Source organism: Borostomias antarcticus (assembly GCF_949987555.1).
Source record: "Borostomias antarcticus genome assembly, chromosome: 25".
Lineage (NCBI taxonomy): Eukaryota > Metazoa > Chordata > Actinopteri > Stomiiformes > Stomiidae > Borostomias > Borostomias antarcticus.
Window position 1 is genome coordinate 13,940,001 of NC_140258.1, and position 19,213 is coordinate 13,959,213.

Here is a 19,213-nt window from a genome sequence, read left to right on the forward strand (position 1 = left end):
CAAAATATTGAAATTTTGAATAGTCTAAACCGAAACGTTTTTTTCTGATACCAAACTGTGTGTCTGTGATAGCTCACAGGTCAGTGTTAATAACGCAGCTACTCTGGGCCCTATAGGAGCCATCATCTTCGCCTTGCTCCCAAAGAGCGACCTGAGGAAGCCTGAGAGTAGCCTAGGGTCGGGCGTTGGTCAAGTATTGCGTGCAGGGAACGGACTATGGCTGCACACAAAACCTACAGACGTTTAGTACACGGTCTTATTAGAGGCAACACTTTCTTCAGGAGTGTAAACTTCCGAAAGAGCGTCTCATTTACCTCTCCGAAGCCTGCTCTCTGTCTGAGGCGAACTGTTTCGACCGTCGGTGACCGACACGGAACCTTGTCACCGCAGTTGAGCTCTCTTCTGGCAGGGCGGTCATACCAGGACTTACACCAACTGTCCCTCAAGGACCCAGACACATTTTGGGGGTCCATTGCTATTGAGAGACTTACGTGGATTAAACCGTTTGATCTAGTGAGGGATTGCGATATTACAAATGGTAAAATCAACTGGTTTGTAGGGGGGCAGTTGAACGTTTCTGGTAAGAAAGTGCAGCCTATTTGTTTTCCCTTTCTCTCACTCTTTCTCTTTCTCTTTCCTGCAGAAATACATTCCACCCTGTTACATAATAGTAGGACTATTTTTATTCTGCATCCAGCGCAGAGAGCCGATGTGCTGCGATCTTAATTCCTTTGAGAGTTTGACATTTGCATTGACGGTGTGCATTTAATTTCAGTAACGTCCATTCTGAAAATGCCCTAAGGCAAAGCTGAAAATTCAACCAGTTCAACTTCACTTAATGCATTTGATTGGCAGTGAACTGTCTGGATGTGCATGTGGAGAAGTACCCTGACAGAGTCGCCCTGATCTGGGAGAGAGACGAGCCTGGCACGGAGGTGAAGGTGACTTACAGGTAAGAATCCGCCACCAGGGGCAAAGCTGAGTAATCATCAGTCACTGTCTCCGGCGCTGTGTAACGAAGTGTGGAGACAGGTCTGGCTATGCGAGACTATCAATCACTTATCTCTGTTTACCGCATTTAAAGCTTATAGGATATATTGTAGTAAAACGTTACACCTTTCGGAATTGCTTGATCTGCAGTGCGGAGCACAGGAGTTATAATCAACAACAATAGTCGTGTAATAGATACAGGATAAGAAACAGTATTGTTGCATAATTGACATTGATGGGAATTAACAAGTCCCAGTGGTAGGCCTATCCTATCCAACTCCAACAAAACATGAGGGAGCAAGGAAGGAGCAAGGCCTTTTGTTGTCTTTTTCCAAGTAGCCTATCCTGTTTTCTCTGTTTGTGTTCTTGCAATAGAGAATAATAATATGTTTGGCAAAGACTCAGAAATGATCTCCAAATATTTAGAAAATAAATTCCCATGTTAAACAGGCTTGGTGAGTTTGCAGCTTCTTTCTAGAAGAAATGTGCATTTGGGGCAAAAGGAAATTAAATATAAACCATGGAACTTGTATGATTTATAGTCATTGATGGTAAATGGTAAATGGACTGCACTTATATAGCGCTTTTCCACCTTAGAGGCACTCAAAGCGCTTTACAATGGCCTCTCATTCACCCATTCACACACACATTCACACACCAATGGCGGTAGCTGCCATGCAAGGTGCTAACCTGCTCATTGGGAGCAATTTGGGGTTAGGTGTCTTGCTCAAGGACACATCGACATGTAGACAGTTGGAGCTGGGATTCGAACCACTGACCCTTCGATCACTGAACGACCCGCTCTACCAACTGAGCTACAGCCGATGAACCCTAACCCTAACTTTTTTCTCAGAAATTTTGAGTCTTTTTTCTCAGAAATTTTGACTTTAATCTCAGAAATTCTGAATTTAATCTCAGAAGTTATTTCTGACTTTTTTCTCAGAAATTCTGACTTTAAACTCAGAAGCTTAAAAAAGTGTTCAGGTTAGGAAGTCTTGTAGTGTTCAGGTTAGGTAGTCTTGTGGTGTTAAGGCTAGGCAGTCTTGTGGTGTTCAAGTTTGAACCCAGTGGGCTAAGGGAGTCTGGTGGTGTTCAGGTTTTAACCCAGTGAGCTAAGGTAGTCTTGTGGTGTTAATGTTAGGCAGTCATGTGGTGTTAAGGTTAGGCAGTCTTGTGGTGTTCAGGTTAGGCAGTCTTGTGGTGTTCAGGCTAGGCAGTCTTGTGGTGTTCAGGTTAGGCAGTCTTGTGGTGTTCAGGCTAGGCAGTCTTGTGGTGTTTGAACCCTCCTCAGATCTGCAGCTACACACCCCTGCTCCTGATTTAAGACCTGTCTTGTCCCACAGGGAGCTGCTGGAGACGACATGCCGGCTGGCCAACACCCTGAAGAGCCATGGGATTGTCAGAGGCGACCGGGTGGCCATCTACATGCCTGTCTCTCCCCTGGCGGTAGCCGCAATGCTGGCCTGCGCCCGTATCGGTGCTGTGCACATGGTGGTGTTCGTTGGCTTCAGCTCAGAGGCCCTTGCAGGCAGGATTCAAGATGGTGAGTGCCAGGGCTTTGTGGCCCCATTCTGTTTGATACTGTCAATACTTAAATGCACCTTCCTTTAGTAAGTATTGTAATTTTTAGAGGCTATTGAGATTTATATAAAAGATCCCTAAAGCACAAGGAAGAGAGTCATTAACTGGTAATCTCAGTCTAGCAGGTGAGCCAGGAATGCATTTGAAGGACACTTATGTTTTGTATACAGTTACTACCCACAAATCCCAAACATGACATTTACACACTTGAATGAACAACCTGAGGACACAGGCAGTTCAGCTGGGCCCACAGACGTTCAAATGATAATTCTGTCATCATTCAAAATTCAATCAGAATCAGAATGAGAATCAGTTTTTAATACCAGGTAGTTTTTACACATACTATAAATTTGTTCTGATCAGTTGGTGCATAACACTGATGGGTAGACAACATTACACAGGGTGCAAGGACTAATGCTATAAGGACTACTGCTTTAAGGACTAATGATATAAGGACTAATGCTATAAGGACTAATGCTATAAGGACTAATGATATAAGGACTAATGCTTTAAGGACTAATGCTTTAAGGACTAATGCTATAAGGACTAATGATATAAGGACTAATGCTATAAGGACTAATGCTATAAGGACTAATGCTATAAGGACTAATGATATAAGGACTAATGCTATAAGGACTAATGCTTTAAGGACTAATGCTTTAAGGACTAATGCTATAAGGACTAATGCTATAAGGACTAATGCTTTAAGGACAAATGCTTTAAGCCTGCGGGCCCTTAAATAATGCTTTATCATAGCTCATGTTTACAGTCATTTCATCTGATCTGCTGTTCAAAGGCACAGGATAAATGTTGGATAGTTTGTCCGGCTATACCCCACCCCAAATAACTACTTTTTAAATGGCCTAGACTTTGCTTCTCAACTCAAGGGAGTCATATACAGAGTAATACCATATGTTATCTGGATTGTGGTATTGGCGGACTTAGTATTTCCATTTTTGTTGTAATGTAAAAAGTGCACGCACATCCAAATGTGCTGGACAGAAGTACATGTGATGAATACCAGGTGCTGGACAGAAATAAGTGTGAAAACAGACATTACATAATGCTTTAGCCTTTTATTTAGCCTACTGTACCGCCATGGGGCATTCTTCAGACATGAAACAAAGGCAGAGACACCTTACAAATACCTCGAGGGGTCACCTCATAGGTACAGTAAATGGTAATATACTACTACTACTACTACTACTACTACTACTACTACTAATACTACTACTACTACTAATACTAACAGCTACAAGCTAATGTCAACATCAACATCAGAACAATCATAAGGATAAATAGAGGAGACCAACCAGAGAGAGTTACTACAGAAATGGCCTTATGTCAACACTTCTCTTTTATTTAAGTAACAATGAGTTGACATCTCCATGACGGGGGTGTATAACCAGTTCGATGTCCAGGTATCTGAGAGAAGAAATGTTAGCAGCATTTCACCGATGCCACATGGGCATATAGAACACCTTATTGGTCTATCATGTTATGACACCCTTGATGTTGATTTGAGGTTTTCCTGTTTGGTGAGTGATTGAAAGTAGTGGCGTTGTGTGTGAAAGTTCATAGTGGGCAGTTACCACATTTGTAATAGTTACCACATCTGTAATAGCCATGAGGGATAGTCTGTAAAAAATGGGGCTCACTGTTTTGAGCAATGGGGTTTCAGCAATGAATTATAAGAGATATGTTTCATATCTGTGTCTCTGTCCCTCAGCTCAGTGTAAGACTGTCTGTCTGTTCTCAGCTCAGTGTAAGACTCTCTGTCTGTCTGTCTGTCTGTCTGTCTGTCTGTCTGTCTGTCTGTCTGTCTGTCTGTCTGTCTGTCTGTCTGTCTGTCTGTCTGTCCACAGCCCAGTGCAAAGCTGTGGTGACCTGTGACCAGAGTGTGCGGGGCGGCAGGCTGATAGACCAGAAGGCCACGGTGGACAGCGCGGTGAGGAGCTGCCCCTCCGTTCAGCGGGTGTTCGTGTCCCACAGGACCAGCAGCCCTGCTCCCATGGGGGACCTGGACGTTCCCCTGGAGGAGGTAGAACATCTCAGCAATCAAATATGACAACGCATCCACAACCCACAACAGTCTGGCTGTTCTCACTGCTTCTCTCACTGAGGAGGATGTGACATGTTGGAACAAACATGCCAGACGTTGGAACTAACATGCAGACACCTACAGTAAACAGACACCTGCAGTATACAGGCACCTGCTGTATACACATACCTACAGTATACACACACCTACTGTACAGTATACACACACACCTACAGATATTGTAATCACTCTAGTAACTGATACTGTGTCAGCCCAAAACACCCTCACATACTGTAGTGTAACCAGCTGATACCTCTCTCTTTCTCTCTCTCTCTCTCTCTCTCTCTCTCTCTCTCTCTCTTCTCTCTCTCTCTCTCTCCCTCAGGCCATGGCGGGGGAGTCTGCCTAGTGTAGATACAGGGTAACCAGCTGACAGGTCTGTCTTTCTCTCAGGCCATGTCCAGGGAGTCTGCAGAGTGCGCTCCAGAGCCCATGGGCAGCGAGGACATGCTGTTCATGCTCTACACCTCGGGCAGCACGGGCAAACCCAAGGGCATCGTCCACACCCAAGCTGGCTACCTGCTCTACGCTGCCCTCACCCACCAGGTACACTCTCAGCCTGGCTACCTGCCCCCACCAGGTTCACCTCTCCCCCCTGCGCATGCAGGTTTCACTATGGGGATTCCAACTCAGCAGTGTGTTGGACATGGTGCAGATGATACTTTGTTATCATAAAACAGATTCACTGGTTTAGCTGGCGGATAGTTTCAGGCCACTGATGGAACAGAATACAGTAGAAGTTGAAGACCCAAATGCAGTGTGATCCAAAAATATTTTTAATTGGAGTTACAGAAAGCGCAGTCATCACAATAGAAATCATTCTGCCATGTGATTCATCAGCTTAGAAAAACAATTAATTTGTGAGAGGAACTGTTGACAGGAGCAGCTCCCTTCTGTATCTTATACCCCTTTTGACTGACGAGCAGAAACATCTGTTTCCTTCTAGCTGGTCTGTCCAGGGCCAGCGTGGCCTGTCAGGGTTGACAGACAGACACACAGCTGACACCATGTCGCTGGTGATAATCAAATGAAAACGTGTCCCTGAATTTGCGTGAGATATGCTGCTAATTTCTAATGTAGCTTAGCAGCTCAGAGCCGTAATAACAGACGTTGCAGGGCATGACTCACACGGCCTCTCGTTGGCACGCTCTCCCTTGTTTGGACTCCAGTACCAGACAAAGCTGTTTATCTGCAGATCCCCCCAGGCAGGCCGGGCCCCTGGGCTGGGGGCCAGAGACCTGCGGCATTTGGCCAGAATGTGACACCAGTCACATATTTAATGTGTATCTGCCGTCTGCATGATCATGTAAAAGCATAACACCGCTGAGCTGACCACCTTCCCCTGCTCCTACAGTATGTGTTTGACTACCGCGCCGGCGACGTGTTTGGTTGCGTGGCGGACATCGGCTGGGTGACTGGCCACAGCTACGTGGTCTACGGGCCCCTGTGTAACGGAGCCACCACCGTCCTGTTCGAGAGCACACCTGTGTACCCTAACCCCGGTGAGACATGGTGGTGGATAGAGAGCATGGGACCAGAACTAGAGGGCACTAGACTGAAGGGGGGCCACATGGGGGACAACACAATTCAATGCCTTAACCGGCTCAAGTCACTCAAGTATTTGTATTCTCTTAGATTTGTTTTTTCTAAGAGATTCTGGAGAGAACAGCCTTCAGCTTCATGACAGAAGAAACTTTGCTATGAATGAACGTTTAACACTTTCTGAGAGTCCCTCTGGTCTTATCCTCAGGGAGATAGCCAGGTGACCTTATCATCCTGGTGGGTGTGTCTGTACTCTGCATGCTTATGCAACATACAGTAAATACAGTAGAAGTCTTAGGAAGGGTCAAACTGATACTCAAGGCTAGTTTAAAAAATAATCTAAATGTTTCTGTTTATTGATTTATTTACTGATTTTACTGATTTATACAATTAGGTAATGTATCCTACAACACAGCATTTACGATGTTGATTAATGTAATATGGATATGTCATCTATTTTATGGTATAATAGTGTTTTTGAACAAATTATTATGCTAATGACTGTGTAATAACTTTGTAGTAGAAAGTTGGTGGTCAAAGTAACATTACAGTTGTGAAGTGGAGTAATTGTAGTAGTGACTCATTTCGGGGCATTGCTCTGGTGTTGAGTGACTGTAGTAATAGCTCCTTTAGTGGCATTGCTCCAGTGTTGAGTGACTCATTAACTGTCTTTAGTCTTGCTTTACTGCCACCGGATGTAGAGTGAGAGTCCCTCAGGTTTCCTGTAATGTTATGTTATGTTTTTTCCTATATGTTCTGAAATAGCAGCCCTAACCAACGGCCATCGTCCTGTATCTCCAGCTTCAGTTTGACAGGAAATATGCATGCACGCCTGCACACAGCGCGCAGACTGGCTATTCTCCGGCTACACTCACGGCTCACATTCTCTACACTACGATCGGCTTCCATCATATTCTAAGTCATCTTCTATATCCTCAAAATCTGATAAATATTCAGCCATATTGCACACAATATTCCAGGCACCAACAAGCCGATCGTAGCATAGAGAATGTGAGCCGCGAGTGTAGCCTACAGACGGAGAATAGCCAGTCTGTGCACTGTGCACATGCATGCTGGAGCAAGTGGGGAAGCTGTATTTGTTTCTAAAGACGTTTCTAAAGATCATATTACAGAGACTAAAGACCACATATTTGAAAATTGGCTTGCGCTGGATTTTAAATTTCTTCTACAGGCCTCCGAATTACACCAAAGTTATCTCGGTGAGTCAAACGTCTTATAATATGCCGTAAATAAGGTCCAGGCTGTCGAAAAAGAACATTCTCCTTTAACAGTGCATGTCAGAGCAAACTCCAAGCCATGGGGTCAAATAAATTATCTGCAGTCCTCAGAAACAAGATTGTGTCAAGGCATAGATCTGTAGAAGGGTACGGAACTATTTCTGCAGCTTTGCAGGTCCCAAAGAGCACAGTGGCCACCATCATTTGTAAATGGAAGAAGTTAAGAACCACCACGACTCTTCCTAGACCTGGCTGCCCGTCCAACTGAGCAATCGAGGAAGATGGGCCTTGGCCAGGGAGGTGAGCAGGAATCTGAGGGTCACTCTGAAAGCACATCCTTCTGGAGATGGGAGAACCTTTCAGAAGATCAATCATCCAGGCAGCACTCCACCAATCAGGCCTTTATAGTATAGAGTGGCCAGACGGAAGCCAGTCCTTAGTAAAAGGCACATGACAGCCCGCTTGGAGTTTGCCAAAAGCCACCTAGAGGACTCTCAAACCACGAAAATCAAGATTCTCTGGTCTGATGAACTTTTTGGCCTGAATACCAAGCATCACGTCTGGAGGAAACCAGGCACCTCTCATCACTTGGCTAATACCATCCCTACAGTGAAGCATGGCGGTGGCAGCATCATGATGTGGGGATGTTTTTCAGCAGCGGGGGGCGGGGCAACTAGACCCGATAGAGGGAAAGATGAATGCAGCTAAGTACTGTACACCAAGATCCTTGAAGAAAACCTGGTCCGGAGCGCTCTGGACCTCAGCCTGGGGTGAAAGTTCATCTTCAAAAAGGACAAAGACCCTAAGCACACAGCCAAGATAATACAGGAGTGGCTTCAGGACAAGTCTGTGAATGTTCTTCACATGTTCTGGCCCAGCCAGAGTCCAGACTTGAACCCGATTAAACATCTCTGGAGAGACCTAAAAATGGCTATGCACCGACGGTCACCATCCAATTTGATGGAGCTTGCTCTGTTGAGAAGAATGGCAGAAACTGCCCCAAAATATGTGTGCCAAGCTTGTAGTGTCATACCCAAGAAGACTTGTGGCTGTAATTGCTGATTGTACAAAAATGTAAAAATGTATGTCATTATGGGGTAACAGCGCTAACAGCGTTAGCTAGCCCATAACGTTACACAGCTAAGTTAGCTCGGTGGCACCTGTTGCTAGTTAACGTTATTACGTTTTCGCACAATACATTCATGCCTGCGGCTCTCTCTGCACTATCCACAAATTTTGGATACATCTCACATTATTTATTTCGATTTTCTGACCTTTAAAATCATGTTTCATTCATAAAAACCATAGAAAATTCTAAAATAAAAAATGTTTTCCTTTTTTTTTTAAATTTCTAACCATCCCTCCGCGCCTCCCCTGAATTTCTTTGGGGCCCCCCAGGGGAGGCCCGCCTCACAGTTTGTCCGCAATGCCTGATCTATGTCATCAGATTTTACGATTATACATTTTTTTTGTACCTAGAAATATGTTTGCCCGCAAAATACCATATCTTTAACACAGTTAGTCTGACCTGGTACATATGTACCCTCTAGTCTGACCTGGTATATATGTGTCCTCTAGTCTGACCTGGTACTGTATATGTACCCTCAGGCCACTAGTCTGACCTGGTATATATGTACCAGCTAGTCTGACCTTGTGTGTATATATATATACATCCACTAGTCTTACCTGGTATATATATACCCACTAGTCTGACCTGGTACTGTATACCTTCAGGCCACTAGTCTGACCTGGTATATGTAGTCTGAACTGGTATATATGTACTGTGACCTGGTATATATGTATGTACAGTACTGTGAGCTTGTATATATACCTGTATGAACTGTACTGTAACCTGGTATATGTGAACCTGCAGGCCGGTACTGGGAGACGGTGCAGCGTCTGGGCATCAACCAGTTCTATGGAGCTCCCACGGCCCTCCGCCTGCTGCTGAAGTACGACCAGAGTTGGGTGAAGAAGTACGACCGCTCTTCCCTCAAGACCCTGGGCTCTGGTGAGAGAGCAGCATTCACCCTGTCTAACCCTGTCACTGTCAACCAGGGGCTCTTTATCAGTGACAGACATGACGAGGCAAATCTTTACCCAGAACAAGTTTATCATATTATACAGTGTGCAGCTCTATCACTGGGACAGTTCTAGCATCTCTCTATAGAAGAGTAGTGTTCTTTTACCCAACTAACCCTCTTAGCACCTAATGTTTTATATTTTGTTATTGTTCTTGTACTTTGGCTTTAGCACTAGATAAAGCTCTTAGTCACTTGTTTAGAAAGGAGATGCACTTGTGAGCTCTATCGAGTAGTACACTGACTACCTACTTTGAATGGTATTATTGCATTGGATAAAAAGTGTCTGCTAAAGGACTGTATTGTACTGTAACTTCAAAAGCATATTTGTATTTGACATATTATCTGTGGAGTCAGAGGCACTGTGCATGATAATATTTGACCTGGTTCCAATCTGACAAGGTCATCGCTTGCATTACTGGACCATTAGCCTCAGCTTTCTAAGCTATTACTACCTGCTAAAGTTTTTAACCGATTAGAGCAATTAAAAGAGCAAATAAATGTTTATTGATATTGTAAACCACTGGTAGTACCAAAGAAATACATTACAACATTGATACACACCAACATTCAGCCATATCTAAAGTGTTGATCAATCAATCAATCAATCAATCAATCAATCAATCAATCTTTATTTATATATCACATTTCATACAGGAACTGTGGTTCAATGTGCTTTACATTAAAAACAAAAGGTTTACATGCATACAGTAAGACCATTAAAAACAATACATGCAATAAATACAATAATAATGCAATAAAAAAAATGCACCAAAGTGCATAGTGCGAGCAGCTAATTGAAGGCTAGGTTAAAAAGGTAGGTTTTTATCCTTTAAAAAAAAAAAAAAAACATCTAGCGAACTGGCTTTCCTGATGTCATTCCAGAGCCAGATCTCTTTATAATGTTTTCTTGCAGTGGGTGAGCCGATCAACCATGAGGCCTGGGACTGGTTCTATTATGTGGTGGGCGATGGGCACTGCCCCCTAGTGGACACATGGTGGCAGACAGGTAACAGACCATCCAGGTTCACAATCAGAAAGTGGTGGGCTGCGATACGAATCACATACTTCCATACTATATAGTATGCCAAAAATATATGTAGTATGTCCCTATACATAGTATGCCACATGTGGTATGGCAAAAAAGCTTGGATGTCCTACTACATCCGGTCATATTTTGCAGTATGCAAGCCAGCACATTTTTCTGGCTATTCTGACCCATAATCCTGTGCAGCATGATCCCAGCTGTGGATGCTTCATGGACAACGACGGATGTGGTCAAATTTCAAGGCGCAGTGTTATTAAAAGGTACTTTGTCCCAATACACAAAGTATGTACTTTTTAGGGGCAGCTGTAGTATGTACTGGTAGTAAAAAGTAGAAGTATGCGATTCGGAACGCAGCCCATGGTGTGTCGTGTGGTGGTGTGACGCGTCATGGTACTGTAGTGTATAATGTTTTGGTGTGACGTGTCATGGGGTTTGAAGGGCAAGGCTCATATGAAGCAATAACTCAGGTTTAAGAGTTTTATTGCTCAGCTATCATGAGTAGTAAAAGGCCTCCATTCATAATCATATAAACACGGTAGGCTTTCAAAACACAGGTCAGACTAGGTAAGGAAGAGGACACATACCTTTACTTCAAGACAAAGACATAATCTTTATTGCACTTATTATCTTTTATAGTTTTTTTCCCCACATTCAATTGTCAACTAAACCCTGTGCTGACTGCTCAGTGTTTTATGGACTCAGTTGGTATGAGGAAGCTCAGTTATGGGAATTTCTTTTTTTGTTGTGGTGATGTTTTTGGTGATCCGGCTGCTGCTCTTCATTGGTTGGCTTAATGCTTACTTGGGGTTAGCAGAGGCAACACCTCCATGCTCCGTTGAAAATGAATTAACACGCCTTACCTGTCCTGCTTTTTGTTTTAAATGTCTATATGTCTGCATTTTGTTTTAATGCTTTTAATGTCTCATGTAAAACTACTTGAATTGCCTTGTGGCTGAAATGTGCTATACAAATAAACTTGCCTTGCCCCAAACACACTTACTTCTGACCCCTCCCCTCTCCCCCAGCAAGAGGAGGCTCTAGAGGTTCTAATGACAGGGGGCTGGGGGTGGGGGGGCTTCTGGGGTTTTCTAGTTCCATACTAGCATGTTTGGAGAGTTTTGAGGGGGGTTATTTCTGGGGTCTCTTAGCACTGTATAACATATTGTTCAGCGCTGTACTAGACACTTCAAGCAAACTTAGCACTGTACTAGATACTGTTTAAGCAGACTTGGCGCGGAAGCCTTATTTACCTCCAGTAATTCCTTTCTGTCAGAATGCTCTGTAATTATGTTGTAGTTCCTCTATCTGTCAAGGCCATCACTGCCTCTAGGCAATAATCCCCCAGCCCCCCTCCTCCCACTGAGGAAACCACATCATGTCTTTGACCATCTGTACTGCTGCTGTAGTTACTATTCAGAGAGAGTCCCTTGTAATGTCCATCATCAAATGACCAGGACAATATTGCATGCTGAAAGAGTTGACCTTTCACTGACATAATGCATTGAACTTTCTCTTTCTCTCTGTTCGCTTTCTCTCTCTCTCTCTCTCCATCCCTCTCCATCTCTCTCTCCCCTCTCTCCCCCCATCCCCCTCCATCTCTCTCCCCTCTCTCCACCCCTCTCCCCCCCTCACTCTCTCCCCCTCTCTCTCCACCCCCCCCCCATCACTCTCTCTCCATCTCTCTCTAGAGACGGGGGGTGTGTGTATCGCTCCCCGCCCTGCTGAGGAGGGGGCGGAGATCATCCCAGCCATGGCCATGAGGCCCTTCTTTGGCATCCAGCCGGTTCTCGTGGGGGAGAAGGTGATCATCTGTCTCAGACTTTAGACTCCGTAACAGCTCGTTTCTTCAGAGCTCATAAAAGAACTCCAGCTGGAACACGGCCAACACACCAGGACAAGCCCCAGCTCAACCCCAGCTCTCCTCCATCAGATTTTATACAGCTGCTCCTGGGAGAGGAAGGATGAAGTGTACCCCCCCCCCCCCAGTCCAGTCCAGAAATTTCTCAGGCTTGACCTCACTTAACCCCCACAGTCTAGGGCTCACACCCACCTCACAGTTCCACTAATTAAAACTGGCCAGCACATGTTTGACTTGATGAGCAGATTTCCAGAGCTTTGTTGGCAGCGTGACCCTGCGACTTGATCTCCACTATCTTCCCTTTTCTTCCTCTCTTATCAATCATTTCAGTCCATCGGCAACTACAGGAGAACCCCATTAACACACTTTCTATATTTATTTTTATCTTGTACCCTGGAGGTCGGTTTGCTTCGTTGTAAAATATTGCATAAAACAACTCATATTTGTCAAGAATGTATGTCATTTTAGATGATTTTTTAAAACAAATTGGGGGGAAATTCTGTGAATTCTGAATTAATTATGTATTGTTGTATTCTGAATGCTGGTATTAATGATCTCTTAATGATCTCCAAAGGGGGAGCCCCTGTCAGGGAACGATGTGAGTGGAGCTCTCTGTATCCAGCAGCCATGGCCAGGCATGGCCAGGACCATCTTCGGAGACCATCAGAGGTTTGTGGAGGCATATTTCAAGCCCTATCCTGGTGAGTTCACTACGCATCCTATAGTTTCACTCAATAGTTGTATCTGATAAAACTCAGAAAAGACAAGGAGATGGTACTGGTGTGTGATTGGCTGCTCCATATAAGGATGATAGTACTGTTGTGTAGTTAGCTGCTCTATATTGTCATGGTTGAGATACAAGCAGTTATTGAGGCACTTGCATCACAGTTGACGACCCAGAAGAGTCAGTGATAACCTCTGTTGAGGTCATTACTTAAATAATAACCCCTGTTCAGGTCACTACTTCACTGATCACTTCTGTTCATGTCATTACTTCACTGATGACCTCTGTTCAGGTTACTACTTCACTGGGGATGGTGCACTCCGCTCTAAAGAGGGCTACTATCAGATCACTGGCCGTATGGATGATGTCATCAACATCAGCGGCCATCGACTGGGTACAGCTGAGATTGAAGATGTCCTGGTGAGGACACCTGCATGTACTTTCTGTCTGGTGTATGTTCAATCTGAGATGCAATATGAGTCTGTAGTATTGTTTGTTGTTGTGATTACTGTTGGAATTAAAGTCTGCTGTTTGGGTGTTGCCTGTATCTCAGGACGAGCACCCTGCGGTTCCTGAGACTGCTGTGATTGGCATCTCCCATGATATCAAAGGAGAGGGTAAGCACGGTTTCATCAGCCTCTTCATAAACAGGACTAACATACCACTGCTGTCGGATCAAAACCTTGTGTCTCCAAAATGGCAAGTTTTCAGAATGTTGAAAAGAACATTCCAAATTAATCTGATGAGCTATTTAGAATACATTTAATTGGTCCCATGGCCGGGAGGGGTTCAGAGGTTGTGAAAGGTAGTTCCAGCTTTCAATTGACGGGTGGGGGGGTCACCAAAATGGAGTTAGCTAGGAGCTTTTGACCAGACAGCAGTTACACAGTAGGCCATTCACATCAACATATTTGTAGTGGAGCTTTGAAATGTATTCCAGTTTGTTTGGAAAATAACTATCTTGAAGGTTACTGTCTGGCCTTAGAGTAGATGTAGCATACAATCCCGACACCCTCTGACATCAGTTTCCTTGAACCTATACACTGACCTCCTTCCTTGGAACAATAGGCACCAGCCCTCGCTGTGTCAATATCAGCGGCATGTAATCTACAGCAGGCAGGGGCGGTAACTGGTATACATAACTGGTTGGGTTGATTATCAACCGTTTCAGAAGGTCAGCAGGTTTTGTGAAGATCAACAAGCCAGAGAGGGTCCTGGTTGCTTTGAAACAAGCATAATAATTATGACCTGAAGCAGGGTATTGTGTATCTACTGATACTTTACCACCACCGAGTGGTTTTACAGGGTAATAGCAAGCAATTTTACTTATTCCAAGTCTCAGAGCGTCATGGACACCGAGGACAGCTAAAAAGAAGGCTGGTGCCGTCTTTATAGACCTGACGGTTGCATACGACACCGTATGACACCGCTGCTCCGCTTGCTGGCGGACAGGCACATGGTCAGCATGATCATGGAGCTTGTCCGAAACCGCAGCTTCACCCTCACCACCGGTAGCGAACAGTGAAGCAGGCTGCGATGCCTTAAGAACAGCGTCCCCCAGGGATCTGTCCTGGCGCCCCTCCTTTATAACATCTACACCTACGACCTGCCGATCACAGTCTCCAGGAAGTATGCCTACGCAGACGACCTTGCGCTGTGTACTCAGCTGGAGACTGGCAGGCCGTGGAGGAGACCTTGAGCCAGGACATGCAGACACTAGTGGCATACCTCCGGAAATGGAGATTGAAGCTCAGCGAGGCAAAGACGGTGTCGGCGGCCTTCCACCTTAACAACAAGGAAGCCGAACGTGAGCTCCGAGTGCACATCGATGGAACACTCCTGCCATGCAGCGCCAAACCAACCTATCTCGGTGTGACACTGGACAGGTTGCTCACGTTCCGCCGACAAGAAGTTAACAGTGTGGCATTGATGAGGCGACTGGTCCGATCAGGCTGTGGCAACGGCGCAAAAACACTGCGTACGGCAGCCCTAGCCCTGGTCTACTCCACCAGGGAATACTGCGCACCGGTTTGGTGTCACAGCGCTCACAGCCGCCTCATCGACCCACCTATATATGAAGCCTTGCGTATCGTGACAGGATGCCTGCGTCCCACCCCTGTGGACAACCTTCCCATCCTTGCAGGCATCCAGCCCGCTGGCCTCCACCGCACAGGAACCACAGTACTGTATGTCTCGCCTGCCGGGCTGTGGAGCCTAACCACCTGCTCCACGACAGGCTCACGGCAACAGCGGAGCCTCCCCGGCGTCTCAAGTCGAGACACCCTTTTGTGCCGCCGCACGGGATCTCCTGCAGCAATGCAGAGATCTTACCGTCAGCAAGGCAGGATGGACGGACTACACATGGCGTGCAGAGTGGGAGGCAAACACCTCCAGACTGTGATTTCACCCGGCCGTCAGTCCTTCCCCCCCCCGGGATGGACTTACCCAGACCGGCGTGGGTGAGGCTTAATCGTCTCTGGACCGGCGTCGAGATGATTGCACAGATGCACAGATGCACAGATGATCGATGCACAGATGGGGCTTGGTATCCTGTGCGGCGTGCGTGTGGCTCCGAGGAACAAACTGCAGACCATGTCATCCAGGACTGTCCGATATATTGGACACCCAACGGAATGCATGGCCTTACGTTTATGGATGAAGAAACGGTGACATGGCTCCTGGAGGTGTGCCTGGATATATAGCCCGGTCGACACCCCTCACCCAGGCTCGGGGTGGTAATAGGATAGCCCCGAGCCCTGGGGGGGGAAGGACACAACATCGAAAACCCCCACGAAGAAGAAGACCGTCATGCTTGATAGAAACGAGTGCATACTGCACTTAGTTTCATCAAGTTTTTGTTCTCATAGTCCAATGCCATAATGGTGTAATTGCATGTATTTCCCTCTCTTGTGCAACAGTGCCGTTTGCATTCGTGGTGTTGAAAGACGGCGCCTCCCTGAGTCACTCTGCCGTGGTGGAGGAGTTGAAGCGCCTGGTGGCCACCAAGATCGCCAAGTACGCTATCCCAGAACACTTCCTGGTAAGAATACCACACTGGGACTCACTCCCTGGACAGTGTGTTCACGTACTGTACACACTGAAATATAGTAACTTATTAACCTATTAGTAAGTATGGGAAATGTGTGTCCCATACTGTTAGTCATGTTTCCTCCATAGTCCCTCACTACCACTTATCCTTCTTGAAGTATCTGGTTTGATCTGGTTCAGGTGGTAAAAAGACACTGGTTTGATCTGTTTCAGGTGGTTAAAAGGCTTCCAAAGACACGCTCTGGGAAGATCATGAGGCGGATCCTGCGGAAGGTTGCCATGGAGCAGACAGGAGATCTGGGGGACGTGTCCACGCTGGACGACCCCTCCGTGGTCAGCGAGATCATCGGGGCTCACGCTCAGTACAAGATGCGGAAGTCAAAGAAGGAGTAGAGATGAAGCCATTGCTGCTAGAGGTCTTATTGACCTGGGGAAACAGTGTGTATAGCAGGCTATATGCAGTATACTGTATATGCTTTATCCTGCTGTTAGGGAGCTAGCTTCAGCAACAAGGTTCATTTATTTTCTTGCCTAATAGTTCATTCAGATAGTTTTGGATCATTAGTGTGTGCACTGCACTTTTTCCTTTTTGAGAAAAGGATATTAACTCAACTGTACGATATCAAACATAATGGGAACAGTATTTCAACTGGTATTCACTGTGTGCCATAGATCTGTTGACAATGATTCAAAGTGCCATTAGAGTAAAATAGGTAGTTGTTTTACCAGTACACAAGGACCATTTGTAACCTAATGAAAAGAATGTTAATTCTGCATGTCCTAGGCCACAAGCTGACATCTAACTTCCTTGTCATGCGAGTTCCCTATGATTATGATCATGATTGTGCCATATTGCAATTGTATGAGACTGTTGTTTGATTGTTCTTACACAAATAAAGTAACTGATATTCCACAGTAGAAAAATGCCCGACATTAGACCAGGGTTATAATAGTTTTGTTTTTTTCATTAGTTTTTATTTTTATATTGTTTTAACTTTTTGTGTTCAATTTCAGTTTAGTTTTAATTAGTTTTTAAAGCAGATTTGCTAGTTTAGTTTATTTTTTATTTTTTGATAATGCTTAGTTTTAGTTTAGTTTTTATTAGTTTCAGTTTTAGTTTTTTTTTTCTGCGCTAGCCTCGTGAGACCATCCTGATCTCGTGAGCTCATGTTGTTTCACTCCGTGTGAAACAAATCATCTGGACCACGTCAGATTACCTCTGCGCAGGGGCACAGCTAAAGAAATAATGGAGGATAGATTTCATATCCACCCAAAATACTAGGCTTATGTATGGAATGAAAAAGACTAAAACTAAGGACATTTTCTCTACAATTTTAGTTTATTTTAGTTAGTTTTGTAAACACACAATACAGTTTTAGTTAGTTGTCGTTTTTTTGGAAAGCCTAGTTTTTAGTTTTTATTTCAGTTAACTAAAATGTTTTTTCACACCTAGTTTTTGTTTTTTAGTTAGTTTTCGTTAACTATAATAACCTTGCATTAGACATTGTCTGTCATTTGAGAGAAGTAAAATAGAACTACTGAAAGAGGGAGTTTTCTTAATGGTGTGAGAGCAGTAACACAAAAGAAGATTAAATTTGAATTATAGCCTATAGGACTACTTTAACAAATAATGGTCTGATTAAAACTTTGGAGAAGACTGTTTTTGAAGCGTTTAAAATAGGTATTAGGCCTACATACTTAGCCCACCCAATGTAATGCTATCTGCTCCAACATTAATCTCTATAGTGGTCTCCACAAAATTCGACTTCATCCACACCGACAGAGGGCAGCAGTCCGTTTATACAGCTTTGAAGTGGAGACCATCGAACAACAAACTGTCGTAGCTACACTTTTTACGACGAAAACATTGGATGTAGGTTAGGCTACCTATGTGCTAAGTTACTCTATGGATGTGGGTTTAGATCTTTGTAAAATGTCGAATTTACAAGATCAACTTGCCTCCGTGATACAACGTTTAGTGAACGAAGCCGTGCTTGAAATAAGTAAAGTATTGAAGCAGAAATGCAATGCTGGATTTGGAGCGGAGAGCCGGCCGGTGGCAGTGCCCGAAGACGAGGTAAAGTAGTAAGTTGTTGGATATGTAGTTGATATATAGAGACATATCTAGTCTATGGAGACATGTCAAGTCTTGATGAGTACTTCTGTATTGATCCATGAAGTAAGGGGGGTTGTTTGCTCTCCCTGGGTTCCTTCGGGTTGCTGGGAATGCTGAAGACATGCTGTTACAATGTCCAGATCCCATGGTCAGTCATTTACATTTAGACAATTAGCCTGTGAGTATAAACTTTCAAGGAAACATTTTCCTGTTTGTGTGTATTCTTTGACTTGGGTGTTTCAATGGTATTGATAATTGGGTATAAGAGAATCCATGTAATCTTGCCCTAATAAGGATTTAAGTTGTGCAGTAGTTAGCTGCTATTTTCGGCAGTACTGTAGCTGCAGACTGTAGACCTACTCACATTCAGTACTTAACACTAGGGTTGCACAATTCCGGGAATATTCAAAGTGGGAAACTTTCCATGGGAATTAACGGGAATTAATGGGAATTAACGGGAGTTAACTGGGAATTTGGATGTTAATACCAACTGTATTTATCTTGTCATAAACATACATACATACATACATACATACATTTATATAAACATTTTGCTTTGTCATAAACAGACATGCAGGCAAACATTTCTAATACAATTTTTTTTAAATTACATTTTTTGCTTAATCTGTTTGTGAGTAGAACTGAAATGAATCCTACAGCCCTCTTAGTGTGTAGGATGCTAGGAATTAGCTGTGCATGTGATGGAAGAATGCACTGCACATGTGATGGATGAATGCACTGTATAGGGTTGAAATTCAACTGAATTTGCATTAAATCAGGTTTTAACCAAGATCATGCTGCAAGATCTAGAATTGCATTTTATGTTTTTTCCCCAACTAGGCTACATTTAAGTTCCCTAATAGGAGTGTGCAGTGGTGTAGTGGTC

The 19,213-nt window shown here is 44.4% G+C and overlaps 1 protein-coding gene across 1 annotated transcript; it reads left to right on the top strand.

Moving 5' to 3' along the window:
• Positions 1-216: 216 nt before the first annotated feature.
• Positions 217-16,604, top strand: acss1 (acyl-CoA synthetase short chain family member 1; the record flags this gene model as incomplete). The annotated part of the gene is made up of 14 exons (XM_084458918.1): positions 217-580; positions 856-952; positions 2,334-2,533; positions 4,437-4,612; positions 5,066-5,218; positions 6,027-6,174; positions 9,326-9,463; positions 10,450-10,542; positions 12,270-12,382; positions 13,014-13,140; positions 13,456-13,583; positions 13,717-13,780; positions 16,082-16,203; positions 16,425-16,604. 14 exons carry the CDS (start codon positions 217-219, stop codon positions 16,602-16,604), a joined length of 2,103 nt encoding a protein of 700 aa, XP_084315044.1.
• Between the last annotated feature and the right edge of the window lie 2,609 nt (positions 16,605-19,213).